This window comes from Cardiocondyla obscurior, linkage group LG29 (genome assembly GCF_019399895.1).
Source record: "Cardiocondyla obscurior isolate alpha-2009 linkage group LG29, Cobs3.1, whole genome shotgun sequence".
Classification (NCBI taxonomy): Eukaryota; Metazoa; Arthropoda; class Insecta; order Hymenoptera; family Formicidae; genus Cardiocondyla; species Cardiocondyla obscurior.
In genome coordinates this window covers 866045-883129 of record NC_091892.1, presented here as the reverse complement: position 1 = coordinate 883129, position 17085 = coordinate 866045, and the positions used below count along the sequence as shown (strand labels likewise).

Sequence of the window (17085 nt, the reverse complement as noted above, 5' to 3'; positions counted from 1 at the left end):
TCACGGGAGTGGAAGATTAAAGGGAAAGTTCGATTCGAAGAGACTCTCCTTGGAAAATCTAATGTTCACTGTAACTCTCACTGCCATCTAACAGATTTATCGGAGATCAACAGTCGAGGTTTTAAAGTATCACGCGCTGCTAAAGACGCTGCGATACACGCGGAGAATGAGGATCGAAGTGGCAGATGGCGATAGCGGACGTAAATACAAAAAAAATAAGACTGCCGCACGAGCAACGTTCAACGCAATTGTTTACATTTGCGTGTACGTACGTGTTCGAACTTCGAATGCACGATAAGGTTGGACACGATATTGTTCACGTAATTCGAGCGTGATATGGAAATGTGTCGTGAAGCGAAGAAATCAGATGCAGGAAAATTGTGCTAACGTTATCCGAGATCATAAAACCTCGTTATTTTAAATCTTTGGGTCGGTCTTCTCGATCGTACACACGGCAAGTTGAGTGATAGCCTATTTTTATTGCTTGGATTTTGTTCTGTGTTTAAATTCTGTGTCTAAGTTTTTTTTTTCAGGGAGCCTCGATGTCGGGGGAAATAATGATGTCAAAACCCTCCGTTGGTTTTACTTGGAATGGATCGGTAATTTCGTCGCAAGTATGTGGAAGTTTTCGAGAAGGTACGTGAAATTGTAATAGGCGTATTTTTAATCGATATGATAAAATGATTGAACGAAAAAATGTATGAATCGCAAGAGTGTGTTTCTTATAATTTTTTAAAAATTATTATTTATTGTAGGGTTATTCAAAAATATATTATTACGTACTTCGTCTTCGTAATTGTTTGGATTTTTTTCTATGTCTAAGTTTTTTTTTAGGGAGCCTCAATGTTGGGGAAAAATTATATCAAAACCCTTCGCTGGTTTTACTTGGAATAGGCATCAATGATTTTGTCGCAAATATGTGTAAGTTTTCAAAAAGGTATCTACGTGAAATCGTAACAGGCGATTTTTATTAATATGATAAAATGATTGAACGAGAAAATGTATGAATTGCAAGAGTGTTTCTTATGATTTTTTTTTATTATTATTTATTCTAGAGTTATTCAAAAATATATTATTACGTACTTCGTCTCCGTAATTGTTTGGGATTTTTTCTATGTCTAAGTATTTTTTTTAGGGAGCCTTAATGTTGGAGAAAAAATTATATCAAAATCCTTCGCTGATTTCACTTGGAATAGGTATCAATGATTTCGTCGCAAATATGTGTAAGTTTTCAAAAAGGTATCTACGTCAAATCGTAACAGGCGATTTTTATTAATATGATAAAATGATTGAACGAGAAAATGTATGAATCGCAAGTGTGTTTCTTATAATTTTTTTTAAATTATATTTTATTCTATACTTTATTCAAAAATATAAAAGAACGTAATTTTCTTATCAAAGACACTTTTCTATGAATAATATTTTCAAAAAAGAATAAAAATTTAATGAATTTTTGGTTGATTATATTAAATTAAGATAAATGTAAATTCGAATAAATTAGCAATATATTGTTTTTTTTTTTTTTTTTTTTAATTATACAAATAATTTTTTTTTTACATTTTGCTATAATTGTAAAATCAATGTTGAATAATTATCTATCGTAATCCAAAATCTTCAATAATCACAATTTATTTTAATTGCAGCATCAGACAGAGTTCAATATAATTAATACGTCTTTTTAAAAACATTTTACAGTATGCAGCGGTGTAATATTCAACGAATGAAATAATCGTCCCGAATAACCAAGTGAAATCGAAAAGGATAAGCTACCAGAAACACTTGCTGTCAGTGTGACGTCAATTTCCATCCTCGATAATAATCCAATGAGCGACTCTCTCTTGCGACAGTCTTAAGTCTACCTTCGTTAAACGAGCACGCTCTTCGACTCACGAAACCACACGGTCTACCCTGGCATTATATCAGCTTCACGGCCGATTGTCTAAAATTTAGTGAGCTATTATCGACGCTATAATTCTCATAATCCACCGAAATCTCTTTGCCATTATGACATTTTGTCCTGGCATCTAATAGTTAAACGGAGGTGACATCATACAAAAGTAACTGATTTTTTTTCCCTGGTGTAAGAATATCAAGAGCAATCTTACAAACCTGTCTTCCACTTACAGTGTACACAAAATGTAGATGCATGTACAGTCTTTAACTTTTTGTTCGTTAGTATATTTTACAAATTAATTTAGTGACCTGAGAGATTAAAAAAAAAATTTACATGATGATATACGAGTGACGAGTATTTTATAAAAGTTTTCTAATGTGTAGTTGCATCTCAGCTGTTACTAAATTGAAAGAAAAAACGCATTTGTTTTTTTTCTTATTATAATAGAAGTATCAAAGTAGTTGCAAACTTGAAGATTATAAGAGATTTTTCTGACATATGTTTGAAAGTTTTTATAGAAAAGAAACAAATTAAAAATCTAGATATATTTAATAGTTACGTTTATCAATCTACATTAATTGAATTTATTATCGTGCAATGGTGATTAATTTATTATTTTACTAGTTCTTTAATACTTTTTAAAATATGCAACGTGATTTATACAGAATTATAAATTGCTCTTGAATTTCATAATTTATTCGTCATTGATCTTGAATCTTTATTTATTTTTTTTTTTTCTTTACATAATACTATTTTGCATTTAAGATGCGAAACCAGTTTTTTAACACTCATCGTGGTTTACTCATAGCACGATTAATGAAAAATTATTCTTTTAAGTGTTATGTAGGTGTACAATTTCACTTCCTTCATAAATATGTTCTCGACAATAATTACATTTAAATACGATGCTTTTGACGTTAGCAAATAAAAAAATTTTTTCTTGCCACGGGTAGAACAGTTTAAAATTAATTCGTAACGCGTTAGTTGTTTAAACAGATTCAAAATAATTATAATATAGATTTTATGTATTTACAGAAACCGTAACGAAGCAGAACAGTCCGGAGCCCGTTCAGGGAACTTCAAAATGAGGGAACGCCGAAACAACTTATGGATCCAGCTGAGCTTTATCTACATTTTCGCACTTTATGTGAATATTGTTTGCGGTACCCCGCCAACCGTAAAAACGCTAAACGGCATGTTGCACGGAAAGATTATGTCCACCAGACTTGGGAGAAACCTTTACGCATTTCTCGGAATTCCCTACGCCGCGCCGCCAATTGGAGAACTCAGATTCAAGGTAAATTTATTCTACTTTTTTGTGGGACGTAAACGCGAAGCGATTTCATCCTTGGATGAACGGAATTTGATTTAATTGCAACGTGAATTTGCGGAATTTCTCTCCGGTTTTCTTTTTTACGCGCCTTACTTTTACGTTACGTTCATCATAACGCAAACGAAGAATTGAGAGCAAGATATATTTCCGAAGTACGATCGAGATCTGTCGACACACTTCCAAGGAATTCGTGGCTTATTTCTTTACCAGCGTGGCCGACTATCCGTAAAAATATCTCAACTGATAATCGTATTATTGGGAAATTCTATTCGACGTGCGATACGCGCGTAGAAAGTATTTACGGCTCATAGTTTTGAAAAAAAGTACATGGAATTAGAATGTGGAGTTAATTAACCAAAACCTGCCTGCTGTGTCCCTAATGATCCCTAATAAACTATGCGACTCGCGCAATCGTTTAAAAAATTGCGTCAGCGACTTTTACGACGATTAGCATGCGTCAATCACGCATCGTAATAACAAAAGCTTCCTTTTCCTTCGGAGTTTACGCGCCGCACGCTTTTTCCTTTCCACGTAATTACGCGCTGTTGCAAGTAATTCAAATGCCGGCGCATTCCTCTTTTTTAAAGTCAATTCTGAATGTTACTGCACATAACGCACATTTTTGCATTGTTTCGCGGAAGTAAAAAAAAAGGGGGAAAAAAATTGCGTTACAATTGAATAAACGCGATAATTCTTTCCAAGCACGAGTTCGCTATAAAGAGATGAATCTCAGGATTGGCAAATAGATGAAGGATGCTACGAAATTGCACTTTATCGCCGCTTTGTATTCCTGCAATGTTTTACTATTGCGAATGCATCGCTTGGCATTGCACGCGTGGCAAATATTATTAACAATCAATTTAATATTGCATGCATTATATGTAAACCAAATCTTTACATTGTATTTTGTGGAGATAATGATTTTTTTTTTTAATAGGAATTAATTAATTATTCTTTACGTTGGTCGTGAGATCAAATATACATATTGAAATAAGTAAAAAAAATTAATTTAATATTAAATTTGTTTAGAAATGTAGGATATCAAAGAATTATTTAGTGGAGATAGATAATCTTTTATTTAGTGGAGATAAAAAATTTTCGTGAAATTAAGAAATCAAATCAAATGAAATTGGTTTGCTTATAATGAGCGAGAAGGCAATGAGAGCGCTCTGTGAAATTTATGCGAGTCTTACAATACATTTCGCAACGTGCCAGGAAATCATAACGCGGAACTAATAATCATTGGAATTTTATTTTAAATTCAGGCGAGACGTATCACAGAAATCATGTTAATCGCGAGTGCATTAAATATTCTATCGATCTATTGCTTTCGTCACTTAACGAGGAATGCATCCTGCATTTTATTGGACGTTTATTTCGTAATATCACGCGTATATCCAACGGCGCGTATAATATTATCTATTTACGCGCTCGGAAAGTTCGGCATTTATTTTCGATTAATTATAACTGATCGAAAACCATTGACGGAAATAGAGAAAAAAAAACAAGAAATCGAGATATCTTAACAAATTTTAATTGAATAATTATTCTTGCTCTGTGTAATTATATTAAATTTATTTTAATATTTTATTTTAATATTTTATTTAAATTAAAATCTGAGTCGACTGATATTTTTTAATTACGTAAAAAAATTTGTACAATATTTGTACAAGTGTATATATAATTTTTTTTTTTTTTATCTGAAAATAATTTCGATTAAATTACATAGAGCAAGTGTAAGTAAACTGAAGGTTCACTCACCGGTCGTTGATCGTCACCGTCATTGTCCGGCACCTTGGTGAATATCCATCCTGTTCCGGGCAGCGGGCGTGGGTGTCACCGTCATCGTCCGGCACCTTGCTGAATATCCATCCTGTTCCGGGCAGCGGGCGTGGGTGTCAGATCATTTTCCGGATTCACTTCACTTCACTTCACTTCGCTTCCTTGCACAACCGTCGCAATTTCCGAAAGTCTAACGGCGCGAGCTGTACGTACGGCGGTCGCATACATACATATATCACTTCGCGAGAGTTCAAACGTTTCCGTATTGCCGATGTACGCTACGTTGTCCTTGCGCGCGATGCTAGATGGCCGTCTGATAGTTTTCTCCGAATACAACATCCGACGATCGGACGTCGTTCGAACGCAACGGGACGTAAAATGGCTGCCATAACCGTACCAGCGTACCGCGTCGATGAGATCCAAACTGTACCGTAACGATACCATTGATCGAAGTCACTCATCGGTCCGTAATTTCCTCCTTGCTTGATAAATCCATATCTGCACCGCGAGGAGCTGGATGACGCGTAGAATCGCGTAATTTTGCCGATTACGCGCTCACGAAATGCGCCGTCGATCTGGCTGCATCGCGATCCGCGGCTCCAACTGTCGGTACCGCACGAGTCAAATATGACTTGTACGTGACGTCGCGGAAATGGCGTCGAGCGCCGAAAATCGCTGGCCGGCCTATGGACTTCCTTCCCGCGCGAAAAGCGCCCAGGCCATTGGCCGCCGGCAGCTGATTCCAAAATGGTCGCGGCAGAACTTCCGCGAAGAAATCAAGTTCGTGTCGTAAAAATTAGCAACGACTGTCGAGCCCCCGCGGGTCTCTCCGCTTCCCTCAAAATGCATCGACGAACGAACGTCGATAGATTCGCCACGATTTTCGTCGATCGAAATGTTCCTGACATCGTTCGAAGCATACCCGCCCTGATACCTTTGTACCATCGTCTATTTCCGTGCGACGCGACCCGTAAAAAGCGTACGAGCTCGATACGTTGAACGATGGGACACTTTGCGACTCGTCACCCGTAGACTTTCAGAAAGGACCGATCGACCGAATTGACGCTCGCGAGACACGCAGGACGACGCCGCGACTCGACCTGCTCGTCCGACCGTTTTCGGCCCGTTCGTCCCGTTCTGACTGAACGGCGTACGCGACAACGAAAAAGGAGAAACGACGGAATCGAACCGTTCGCGACTCGTTTATACCACAGCTTCCTTCAACGATCTGTAATAATTTTCTAACTATTTGAAACGACTCAGAATTCAACGACGCTGTCTTACACGGCGAGGCATAGATTAATTTTAATATTTCAATTAATACAGAATTAATAATAATAGTTTGATAATTTTATAATAGCTCAGTAACTCTAATTAAATATGCGATTATAATTACTGTTACGTTTCCGTCACAGTCGCCGCAGCCTCCAGTCACTTGGACCGGTGCTCGAGACGCCACAAAAAACGCCGAGATATGCACGCAACGAAATATTTATGTCTATCAAGAAGACATCGTCGGCAGCGAAGATTGTCTTTATCTGAACGTCTACACGCCGTGCATTCAGTGCTCCGAGGGAGAGAATTCTGATTATGGTACTGAGCAACGACAACGAGAAACTACAGCGCGATTCCCGGTCATGATTTGGTTCCACGGTGGTGGATGGCTCGCTGGAGCTGGCCATTCCGAATATTACGGGCCTAAGTTCTTACTAGATCACGATCTCGTCCTTGTCACTTTGAATTACCGGTAGTGAAATTTTATTGATCATTTATATCAATTAGTAATTTAATTATTGCCTGTCAGACCTTTGGGTTCCCTATGTAATTTTATTTCTCTCTCGTTAGGCTTGGGCCATTGGGTTTCCTAAGTACAGAGGATCTAGAATGCCCAGGAAATTACGGATTGAAGGATCAGCTGCAAGCTATGCGATGGGTGCAGGAAAATATTGTTTATTTTAACGGTGACCCTAACAGAGTAACTCTCTTTGGTGAGAGCGCAGGTGGTGCAAGCGTTCACTATCATATGGTCAGCCCTCTTTCAGCTGGTAAGATTTTATGAATATTTTGGAGTTTAATAATTTTTTCTTTTTTTTTTTAGATCGATTACATTTTAAATAAATGTAAAATTTTGTAATATACAAAGAGAGCACGTAATTAAGAGGCAATTAAGAGGAAGAAAGATTTAGTAGCGAGCACATTAATTATTATGGAATCTTCTCTTATTACGAAGTGTAATAAAAAAATACTGAGACGTTTTACTGCAAAAACTAATTCTTGATTCTGCTACTCATTGGGTGTTTCATCGTTAATAAGTGATACATAATTGATCGCGTGCATAGCTTTTTTGCTTCATATATACGCATGCATATCGATTTGAATTTATATTAACTCATGATAGTAAATTTTCAGTCAATGTGCAAAGGAACTTGTTTCACATCTTAATGTTGTGACCTTCCTGGATGCTAATTAATGATCTAAATTAATCAAGTTGAATTGTAAATGACAGCTCAATGAATCAGTATTTTATCGTTTCTTATCACTGAAAATAAACGTCTCGATATAATCTAAGAGGTTTTTAATACATTTTTAACGTTTGCAGAGATTACTCGTACATTACTCATACAAGATTAGTGAAAAATATATGAATATTGTAAAAAATGTCCTCCACGTGCACTATTTGTATATTACTATTTGATGCAATCAAACATTATTAATAATGTGATTTTTTGCAGCATCATGTTTTAATTGGCATAACTCGTTTGAAAACCTGAAAATTATATTTGTTTTTTTCATTTACGCAGGACTTTTTCATCGCGGTATTTCGCAGAGTGGCAACTTCTATAACCCATGGACATTAACGTCACCAGGATTTGCAAAAATAAAAGCCAAGACCGTGGGTGAACATTTAGGATGTAACTCCGATAATTCTAAAGAACTCATTGAATGTTTGCGGAAAAAAAGCGCGAAAGAGATTATTGGTTCTGATCAGCTATTTCAGGTAATTTTAATAAAATTGATCAGAATGTACGTAACATAGTTTTTTACGGAACTGCAATCACGATTAATTAATAGCATTGCAATGGAGTAGCAGTTGCTATTCGATCTAAATGTTTAATTATTTCAAATGCTGTCTTTATGTATCTCGTTATTTTCTAATTTAATATTTAAATCTATTGATCAATCTATTGATCGGTGTGGAAACTTTGTTCGTCACGTTAAACCATGTGAAATTAATGAATTTATGTGAAAGTTGTCTCGATGCGCCCGAGATATTTTTATACATAATACATGTATGTAGGTCACTTATCATCTCTGATGTATCTCAGTTGTGCTTAAAAAACTTCGTGTCTAGTTTACAGTACTCGCATTTTACATTGAATCCTTTTTTAAAACGTTTTATAAGCGTTCATGCGAGACTAAAAGTGCAACCATAAGATAAGCTGTGTATCTGTGCATGCATCAGTTTCAGAAGTTACATATGCTGACAGATAGACACTATCGATACGGGTACATGTAAATGAATGGACAGTCACGCAATGATTTCGTATCGCTCACCTTTAAAATAAGTGTGACTTAATGCAAAATTAAGATAAAGAGTAATAAAATTGTTTGCTAGATATGTCAGTTATGTTAAAAATTCTAATATAAATATCTTTTTCTGATTGCGAGGTAAAAATATTTTATTTAGTAAAATGACACTGCGGAAATTAATGGATGATTCTTAAACGTAGGCTCGGTTTTGAGGATAAATAATTATTCGATTAAAATAATGGATAAATATTCATTGAAATTCCAATAAGACGAGAAAAACCAGTTTGACGAATACTCGCGTGTACGTAGATACTGATGTAACTAAAAAACGAGTGACGAGACACACCTATGACGAACACGGATTTCCTACGAAATCGTTGTACTTGATGACTTTTAAATTTTTATTCATTCAAAGCTGTTTCATATTCGATTTTAATGTGTTTAAGATTAAGAACATATATAACTCGTGGAAAAATAAGAATAAGTCGCGTTGTTGATTATCATTTAATTATTTTTATTTTTTCACAAGTTATATATATTCCCATTTTTTATAATTATATTAATTATTACTAATATTAAATTACTTTATTTTAGAAATTTGGTTACTGCCCAATGATACCGTTCCGACCAGTAATAGAACCCGAACATTCAAGCGCCTTTTTAACGGAAGATCCCACAATTTCCGTAAGCGAGGGACGTCTTCGCGACATTCCTTGGATGACAGGAATTACTTCGGACGAAGGAGCTTTGAAAGTAGCAGGCAAGGATAACATATTGGAAATCAGTTTAAATAGCATTGAAAACGAAATGACATAACTAATATAAAACTTTAATTGTTAGAAGGTTTTGTGGTGTAATTTTAATTATCAATTTTTTATAAGAAGTAATTTAAAAGTCTTCAATAGAAAAGGATCTTAGATTTAATAACTTTTTATAAATTAAATAAGTAAATAAAATATTATTGTAAAGAACACTTATGAATCTGTCGCTTTTCAGGTATTTATGGACGGGAGAACAGTGTAAAGGCATTGGACAACGATTTTAACAAAATTGCGCCTGTAAGCTTATTTTACGATGAAAGATATAATGTTTCGAGTGAGAATATGCAAAATATAATAAGTACTTCTATTCGTACTTTTTATTTCGGCTATAATTCTATCGACCACACCGATAACTCAAGATCTAAAGTTGTTGATGTAAGTTCGAATAAATAAGTATCTATATTTGTAATTAACGAAATCAAATTCGAAACAAAATTAAGATTAACACTGTAATACCGTGATTTTATAGATGTATAGTGATTCGTGGTTTAACCATGGAACTCACGAAGCTGTGCAAGATTTTATTGTAAATCAAACTTCACCGGTCTTTTATTATTACTTCGCATACAGAGGAAGCGTCTCCTTTAGTATGATATTTGGCGATCCTATCAAAGATTATGGGGTATCACATGCGGATGATTTGCAGTACTTGTTTCCTGTTGGTGAACAGTTATTCCCGAATGTACCATTATCGGAGCAAGATGAAGATATGATTACTGTTTTGACCAGTCTTTGGTATAATTTTGCAAATTCTGGGTAAGTGTTAATATCTAATCATCAAATATCTAATGCTATTTAGTTATTTCATTAACCGTTTAATTCAATGGTAATTTGTAGATTTAAGTCTTTTTAAGTTAACATTAATTTTATTTGTGCATTAAAAAATTTTTTTCTTAATAAAATAAAGCCATGACAAAGTTATATGTCGTATATATGTATAATATGTAAATAAATTTTTTTAGAAATCCAACACCAAAAATAACAAAAATGGTACCATTGAAATGGAAGCCCGTGAAAACAAGTAATGCACCGGAATATTTGCGCATAGAAAATCCATACAAAATTACTATGGATCATAGTCTTTTGGCGCAAAGAATGACATTTTGGGATTCCTTAACACGTCAATTGAAATTTTATACCAACACGATTGGACGTTTAAAGGATGAATTATAATTTACGCATTGTAAGTCGAAGATGAAGACATTTTAATATATGACTTTATAATATAGTAAATATAATATAGTAAATATAGTAAATATAATAATAAAGTAATATAAGATTTAATATATGATATTAAAATGCAAAATATTTGAGAAGTTTTTTTTTTTTTTAATATAATTTTATTATTATTTTTAGTTAAAAATGAGAATTGTTTCACGTTGCATTTATGTTTTGGTGAAAAATTAGCATGTGAAACAAAAAGAATAAGCACATCGCCTCAACTTACTTCAAACTGCAGATTGACAGAAAATATTTCAAGATAAATTGTTTAACATATTTTTTTAAGGCTTAAGAATTTTAATATTTAACTGAAAATATCGTTATGGATAAGGAAGACAACGTTGATCTTATTGGAATAGAAGCAAGAATGTATGCACCTTTGGAGTGGGATTCATCAGAAACATATAAAATACAAGATCTCAAAGAAGAACACTACGAAGAAGTTTTACGTTTGATAAAAGTTTAGCACAGAGAAAATTTAGAAAGAATATATATACAATACGCTTGCGTTGAACAGTTTAGCCGACAATTAACTACAAGCTTTCAATTTACGGGAACGCTTTTATTTTTAATTTTCCTAACTCAATGTCTTTTTATTATTCTTATTCGCCAAATCCGAATTATATTAATCTCATTTATCGTTTGCGTGTTGCTGCCTTACGATTGTAACTGATCATGCAAGACAGATTAAACAAAATATTTTAGAGAACCATTATGTGATATCAGATTCATAATTTTATTCCGGTTTGTTAACTCACTTTCAAAGCAATGATAATTCATTATGATTATAAAATCAAAGTTATCGACTTTTTCGCAGCATCATTTTTTTCGTGAAGAACCGATGTGCAAGGCAATTGCCTTGCTTAACGATCAGACATCTGTCAAAGCCTACCTAAATCTTTTAAGAACGTGGATGAAGGGTACTCTCAGTTTGGTTGCTCTCAGTGCGAAATCAAAACGAGTTATTGGAGTTGCTGTTACGCGGATTAATAGCGATTCAGACAAAAGCGACACGTACAATCGAATCCTAGTACGTCCAATTTTAAGTCTCATAAATTAAGAATAAAAAATCGTATTTTATTTTAAGATAAGTTTGCATTATAAAGTGCGTCTAAAATATGTGTTGTTGGCTCAGAAATTCGAGGGAGATGCTTTGGAAAAAATCATGAGTTTGATCAACGATCTGATAAAACGAGCAGACGTATACAAGCTCTTCGAGTGCGACGCATATTTTCGAATCCACGTTCTCTGCGTACATCCATCTTATCAACAGAAAGGAGTCGACCAGGCTATATTGGAGGCTTGCGTTCGCGTCGCGAGAACGTTAGACTTGCCGGCTATTGGTGGAATCTTTACATCGGGTCAGAGTCAATCGCTAGCCCTAAAATCGTGCTTTCGCCCGATCGCGGAGATCCTTTATAGTCGCTGGATCGTCGACGACCGGGTCGTGTTCGATGGCACTGGCAAGGGGAATCATTCGGCCGCTTTCATGGGAATGCGAATATCTCGCGAGGATAGTCACGCGACGAGTCTCGGAAAATAACATTCGCAAAATAACGCATCGTGTTCAGTGTTCGTGCACTGGAAGGTAGATACAGCATTTGCAACGGCGTCTAGCGTACGTAATCCTAGTCGGCAGAGGCAGGGGATGAGAGAACGAGAAGAAATCGGTCATCGGCAAATCGGCCGGCGCGGTATATACATGCGGTATATGTGAAACTTGACGCACACGATACTAAAGTAATGTTCGCTAGCTGCCGTCGCCATATCTGCGTTTCAGAGTACATATGCCGCCGATCATCGAGGACAGGCGAAACGCGCAACATTACTACTCCCACCGTACTCGGGGGTGGGGGGGGGGAGGATAGAGAGAGTCACGTATGTTTTTTGGTGTACCTACTGCGCGCTTTGTGTGAGATTCGACGCACACCACTCTAAGGTCGTCACGTACTCTAGCTACCGTCGCCGCAGTAAACATATCTGTTTTTTAGTTCACATCGTACGTGTTATTACCACCGCTGGTACGAAGTCATAGACGAATATCGGTCATTTCTAACAAACTATTTGGAAAACCTATTTATCTCAATAAAATTAATATTTCAAAAGGCTTTATGTAACAATACTGCCCGATACATTTTTTTAGTTTACTAGAACAAACCATGTGCACGCTTCGCGTATGCTATTTATTTTTCTAAAAAGTTTTTCCCACCCAATTTGTGCGCGTCATAATTGGGAACATTAATTATTTATAATAATTCCTATATGATGATTACGATTGAGTAACCTATGATCGACGATGGGTTGCTGGTTTAAGAGGCTCAATAACAAACTACGAAAAAAATTGATACAACCTACCAATTTGCATGAGCGTCAGAGGAGTTTTATAATTCTGCCGGTGGCTGTAACATAAAAAGGAAAATATTATTTAGACGTGCCAGTAAATTAATAAGATTAATAAAAAAAAAGTAAATTTTTTTTTAAATAAAGATTTAATTTTTAAAAAATTTATGCTTACTTATAAGTTGCTCCGCCGATGCACGATGCCCCCCGGGCCTGCTCCTCCTCTCAGATGGGACGTGACGAGCCATCCTTCCGCGCACAAGTAACTCGCGAACGCGACCGTGATTTTATATTCGCGAAAATTATTGATCACTTGCGCGCGATATTTTTCGGCACTGCTGTAAAGAGAAAATCCTGAAAACAAGTTACTGACTTACCGATCTGCATGAGCGTCAGCGGAGTTGTAGATTTCGCCGGTGGCTGTAACATAAAAGAAATATATTAATGTAGACATGTACATCAGTTTAAAAATTAATAAAAAAGTAGAGGAAATCTTTTAATAAAGATTTTATTAGAGAAATTAATGCTTACCTAAAAGTTGCTCCGCCGATGCCTGATGCCTCCTGGTGGGCCTGCTCATCCTCTCAGATGGGACGTGACGAGCCATCCTTCCGCGCACAAGTAACTCGCGAACGCACTTCCGAAAATGAAAAAGAAAATCGTTAAAAAAAAAACGCCGAAAAACTAGCGGCACTCCCGAAACGACCGACGAACCGGCTGCGGTTCGTATGATGACTGATATCGGCGCACGGCACTTTAAGTTCTCATTAAACGATGCGAAGCAGCGGAGTTTCTCTTGATCTGAAACACACAAATTAAAGAATTATTTTGTAGATATCACATTCAAAGCATTTTATTTTAAAGACAAATTTATACTTACCCTGGGGTTGCTCCGCCGGGGCAGGATACCCTTCCTGGGCCTCCTCCTCCTCTCAGGATGTCCTCGGGATGTTCTCGGGATGTCAGGTTGATCCTTGTGCTTGCACCAAGCGGCGAACGAAACACGGCCGTGATATGAAACGTTCCCCGCACTGTCTTTCTCAAGTTCTTTAAATTTTGCACTGTCTTTCTCAAGTTCTTTAAATCCCGCACTGTCTTTCTCAAGTTCTTTAAATCCCGCACTGTCTTTTTCAAGTTCTTTTAATCCCGTACTGTCTTTCTCAAGTTCTTTAAATCCCGCACTGTCTTTCTCAAGTTCTTTAAATCCCGCACTGTCTTTCTCAAGTTCTTTAAATGCCGCACTGTCTTTCTCAAGTTCTTTTAATCCCGTACTGTCTTTCTCAAGTTCTTTAAATCCCGCACTGTCTTTCTCAAGTTCTTTAAATCAATCACTCGAAACACGTTGAGAGTCTCAGCCGCGACGGAGAAGACGTGCGCGAGGTGCGGATCTCACGTTCTGACGATGGCGGATGCGAGATAGTCCACGATACTCCCGATCGTCTCAAATCTTCGAATTCGATACGAGAAACGGGCTACGACGCACGGATGCCTCGACATTTTCGTATCGAACTCGGACCGCGTGCTCGCCGTGATCTCTAGTACACAGTAGTTGTCGAGTCATTCTTCTGCAAGCTGGACACTCACGAGATAGTCCACGACACTTCCGACCGTCTCAAATCTTCGAATTCGATACGAGAAACGGGCTACGACGCACGGATGCCTCGACATTTTCGTTTCGAACTCGGACCGCGTGCTCGTCATGACCTCTAGTTTTACGCAGTAGCACGAGTCCACGTAGACTGATACGAGCTCACAATCAGGCGATCGATGGAGCGCTATGATTGGTCGGCGCGCTAGGGAAACTACGCGTCGACCAATCACAGCGTTTCACTAGATACAGGTACACGATGATGACCCGTGAGAGAACACACGCGGATGCCTCGACGTCTTCGTCTCGAAACCGATGCTCTCCGCTTAGCCGCGTGTCCTCTCGTTTGCAGTAGAATGAGCCACGTAATCCCGTTGCGAGCTCGCGATCAGGCCGCCTGATAAGCAATACAAGCTTTACATCGATTTCTGGACTATATGTAAAATCGCCTTAAAGTTTTTTCGACGAACCACAATAGATCGTATTCCGGATACCGCGAACGTTCCTCGTCTCTTCACCTCTCTCCTCTCTTTGCGTTATTAGTACGGTAAGAAAAAATCAAACTTGATATTCAGCGGTTACCGCAAATGCTATTCGTTCAGCTTGTTTTTAGGAAAATTTAAACAAACGTGTAAAAAGAAAGAAGACCAGAGTTTCCTGGAGATTCGAAAACGTGGGTGGATAAATTATTTCTGTGGTCAGGTGCGGTAAAGAAACCCCATTATCACCGGCGTTGCCCGAGCTTGCGTTTTCGATATTGTCCATTTTATATCGTGTATAATAGATTTTTAATCGCTGTGTTGATTTTTATAAAATTATTGTTACGTGTATGTTAATCTTATATCTCTGTAGTTATATATTTAACCTCTATTTTGTTTATTACAGCAAAAATAGCTTCTAAAAATGGCATTGCGTACTTACGGAGACAAGCCCATAAGTTTCCAAGTAGAAGAAAATGGAGAATACTACTGCATTGGATCAGAAGTTGGCAATTACTTGCGTCTTTTTCGTGGATCTTTGTACAAAAGATATCCTGGCATGTTTAGAAGATCTATAACCAATGACGAACGTAAGAAATTAGTGGAACTTGGGCTGAGTCAGCATGTTCTGGCATCTAGTGTTTCTCTGTTGAGAGCCAGTGAAGTAGAAGATATTATCGAGGGCAATGATGATAAATACAAAGCTGTATCTGTTCACTCGACTGAACCACCAGCACCTAGAGAAGGTAAATCTAAAAAATCAATGGCATGGGTACCAAGCCTGCCAAATAGTTCACATCTGGATGCGGTTCCTCAAGCTACCCCAATAAATCGCAATCGAGTACACAATAAAAAAGTTAGGACATTTCCATTATGGTAAGTGAGAAAGTATAACCAATTCTATACAGAATCTTATTATATATAAAAAATGTGACTCTTGCTTTATTTTTGATATAGTTTCGACGATACAGATCCATCAGCAAACCTAGAGAATGCTGCACAACAAGAAATGCTTGTTCCAATACGTTTAGATATGGAAATTGAAGGTCAGAAATTAAGAGACACTTTTACTTGGAATAAAAATGGTATGTATTTTTATATTTAATAATAGCACACATTTTTTTCAAATTATAATATATTATTTTCATCTTACAGAAAGTCTCATAACACCCGAACAATTTGCCGAAGTCCTGTGCGACGATTTGGACCTGAATCCATTAACTTTTGTTCCTGCAATTGCACAGGCAATAAGACAGCAAATTGAAGCATTCCCTCAAGAAACAATTTTGGAAGATCAATGTGATCAGAGAGTAATAATTAAATTAAATATACACGTGGGCAATACTTCTCTAGTAGATCAAGTAGAATGGGACATGTCTGAAAAGGAGAATAATCCAGAAAAGTTTGCCATGAAGCTTTGCGCGGAGCTTGGTCTTGGCGGAGAATTTGTCACTGCTATTGCTTATAGGTAAAACAAGAATATTTGTTTTTTTTATTTTGTCTCAAATTTTATCATTATTCCGTTTAAAATAATTTTATTTACAAAATTTGATAAATTGCAAAGTGGGCTAAGTTAAAAACTTAAATATATTTTAATATTAATTATTGTAGATATGTAATCAATTATTTTTTAAATTTATATCGTTATATCTGAGTAAAATATTGATTATTACCAAATAATGTTTATATTTACGTGCAGTGTGCGAGGGCAATTATCTTGGCATCAAAGAACATATGCATTTTCTGAAGCACCTTTACCAACCGTAGAAGTTCCCTTCAGACCTCCGTCAGAGGCCGATCAATGGGCACCATTCTTAGAAACCTTAACAGACGCAGAAATGGAAAAGAAGATACGCGATCAAGATCGAAATACTCGGTAAAAAATTGATTTAATGTAAACTTTAGTATAGAAAATTCTCTTGATTAATTATTTGTATATATAATTTCTTTTCCAGACGTATGCGACGTTTAGCAAATACAACGCCTGGCTGGTAGAAAAATCTCAAAAAGAAAAACTCCATACTATCTATTACATTTTTTAATCAATATCCTAAGTTTTAGTATGGTATTTATAAGATTTATAAATAATGATATAA

At 36.3% G+C, this 17085-nt stretch overlaps 3 protein-coding genes across 8 annotated transcripts; all 3 read left to right on the top strand.

Annotated features, from left to right (window-relative positions):
- Positions 1–239: 239 nt before the first annotated feature.
- LOC139112546 (carboxylic ester hydrolase) lies at positions 240–11291 on the top strand. Of its 3 annotated transcripts, none has more exons than XM_070673616.1 (13): positions 240–636; positions 835–921; positions 1136–1223; positions 1696–1949; positions 2930–3191; positions 6425–6756; positions 6855–7054; positions 7811–8007; positions 9135–9300; positions 9537–9736; positions 9831–10117; positions 10324–10544; positions 10718–11291. In XM_070673616.1, the coding sequence occupies exons 5-12, from the start codon at positions 2979–2981 to the stop codon at positions 10532–10534; spliced, it is 1806 nt and encodes a 601-aa protein (XP_070529717.1). In that variant the 5' UTR covers positions 240–636; positions 835–921; positions 1136–1223; positions 1696–1949; positions 2930–2978; the 3' UTR covers positions 10535–10544; positions 10718–11291. The 3 variants fall into 3 exon arrangements, with proteins under 3 accessions (XP_070529717.1, XP_070529719.1, XP_070529718.1); XM_070673618.1 differs by having other exon boundaries at positions 1696–2057; XM_070673617.1 differs by having other exon boundaries at positions 835–937.
- Positions 11292–11353: 62 nt separating this feature from the next.
- LOC139112548 (uncharacterized) lies at positions 11354–13328 on the top strand. Its single transcript, XM_070673620.1, is given in 1 exon segment — positions 11354–13328. A coding segment is annotated over 1 exon segment (762 nt). The 5' UTR covers positions 11354–11363; the 3' UTR covers positions 12126–13328.
- Positions 13329–14864: 1536 nt separating this feature from the next.
- On the top strand, positions 14865–17032 carry Snr1 (SWI/SNF related, matrix associated, actin dependent regulator of chromatin, subfamily b, member 1). Of its 4 annotated transcripts, XM_070673596.1 has the most exons (7): positions 14866–15057; positions 15124–15212; positions 15396–15865; positions 15947–16074; positions 16145–16457; positions 16689–16865; positions 16945–17032. In XM_070673596.1, exons 3-7 carry the CDS (start codon positions 15414–15416, stop codon positions 16982–16984), a joined length of 1110 nt encoding a protein of 369 aa, XP_070529697.1. In that variant the 5' UTR covers positions 14866–15057; positions 15124–15212; positions 15396–15413; the 3' UTR covers positions 16985–17032. The 4 variants fall into 4 exon arrangements, with proteins under 4 accessions (XP_070529698.1, XP_070529697.1, XP_070529696.1 ...); XM_070673597.1 differs by lacking the exon at positions 15124–15212 and having other exon boundaries at positions 14865–15057; XM_070673595.1 differs by lacking the exon at positions 14866–15057 and having other exon boundaries at positions 15064–15212.
- Positions 17033–17085: the final 53 nt, after the last annotated feature.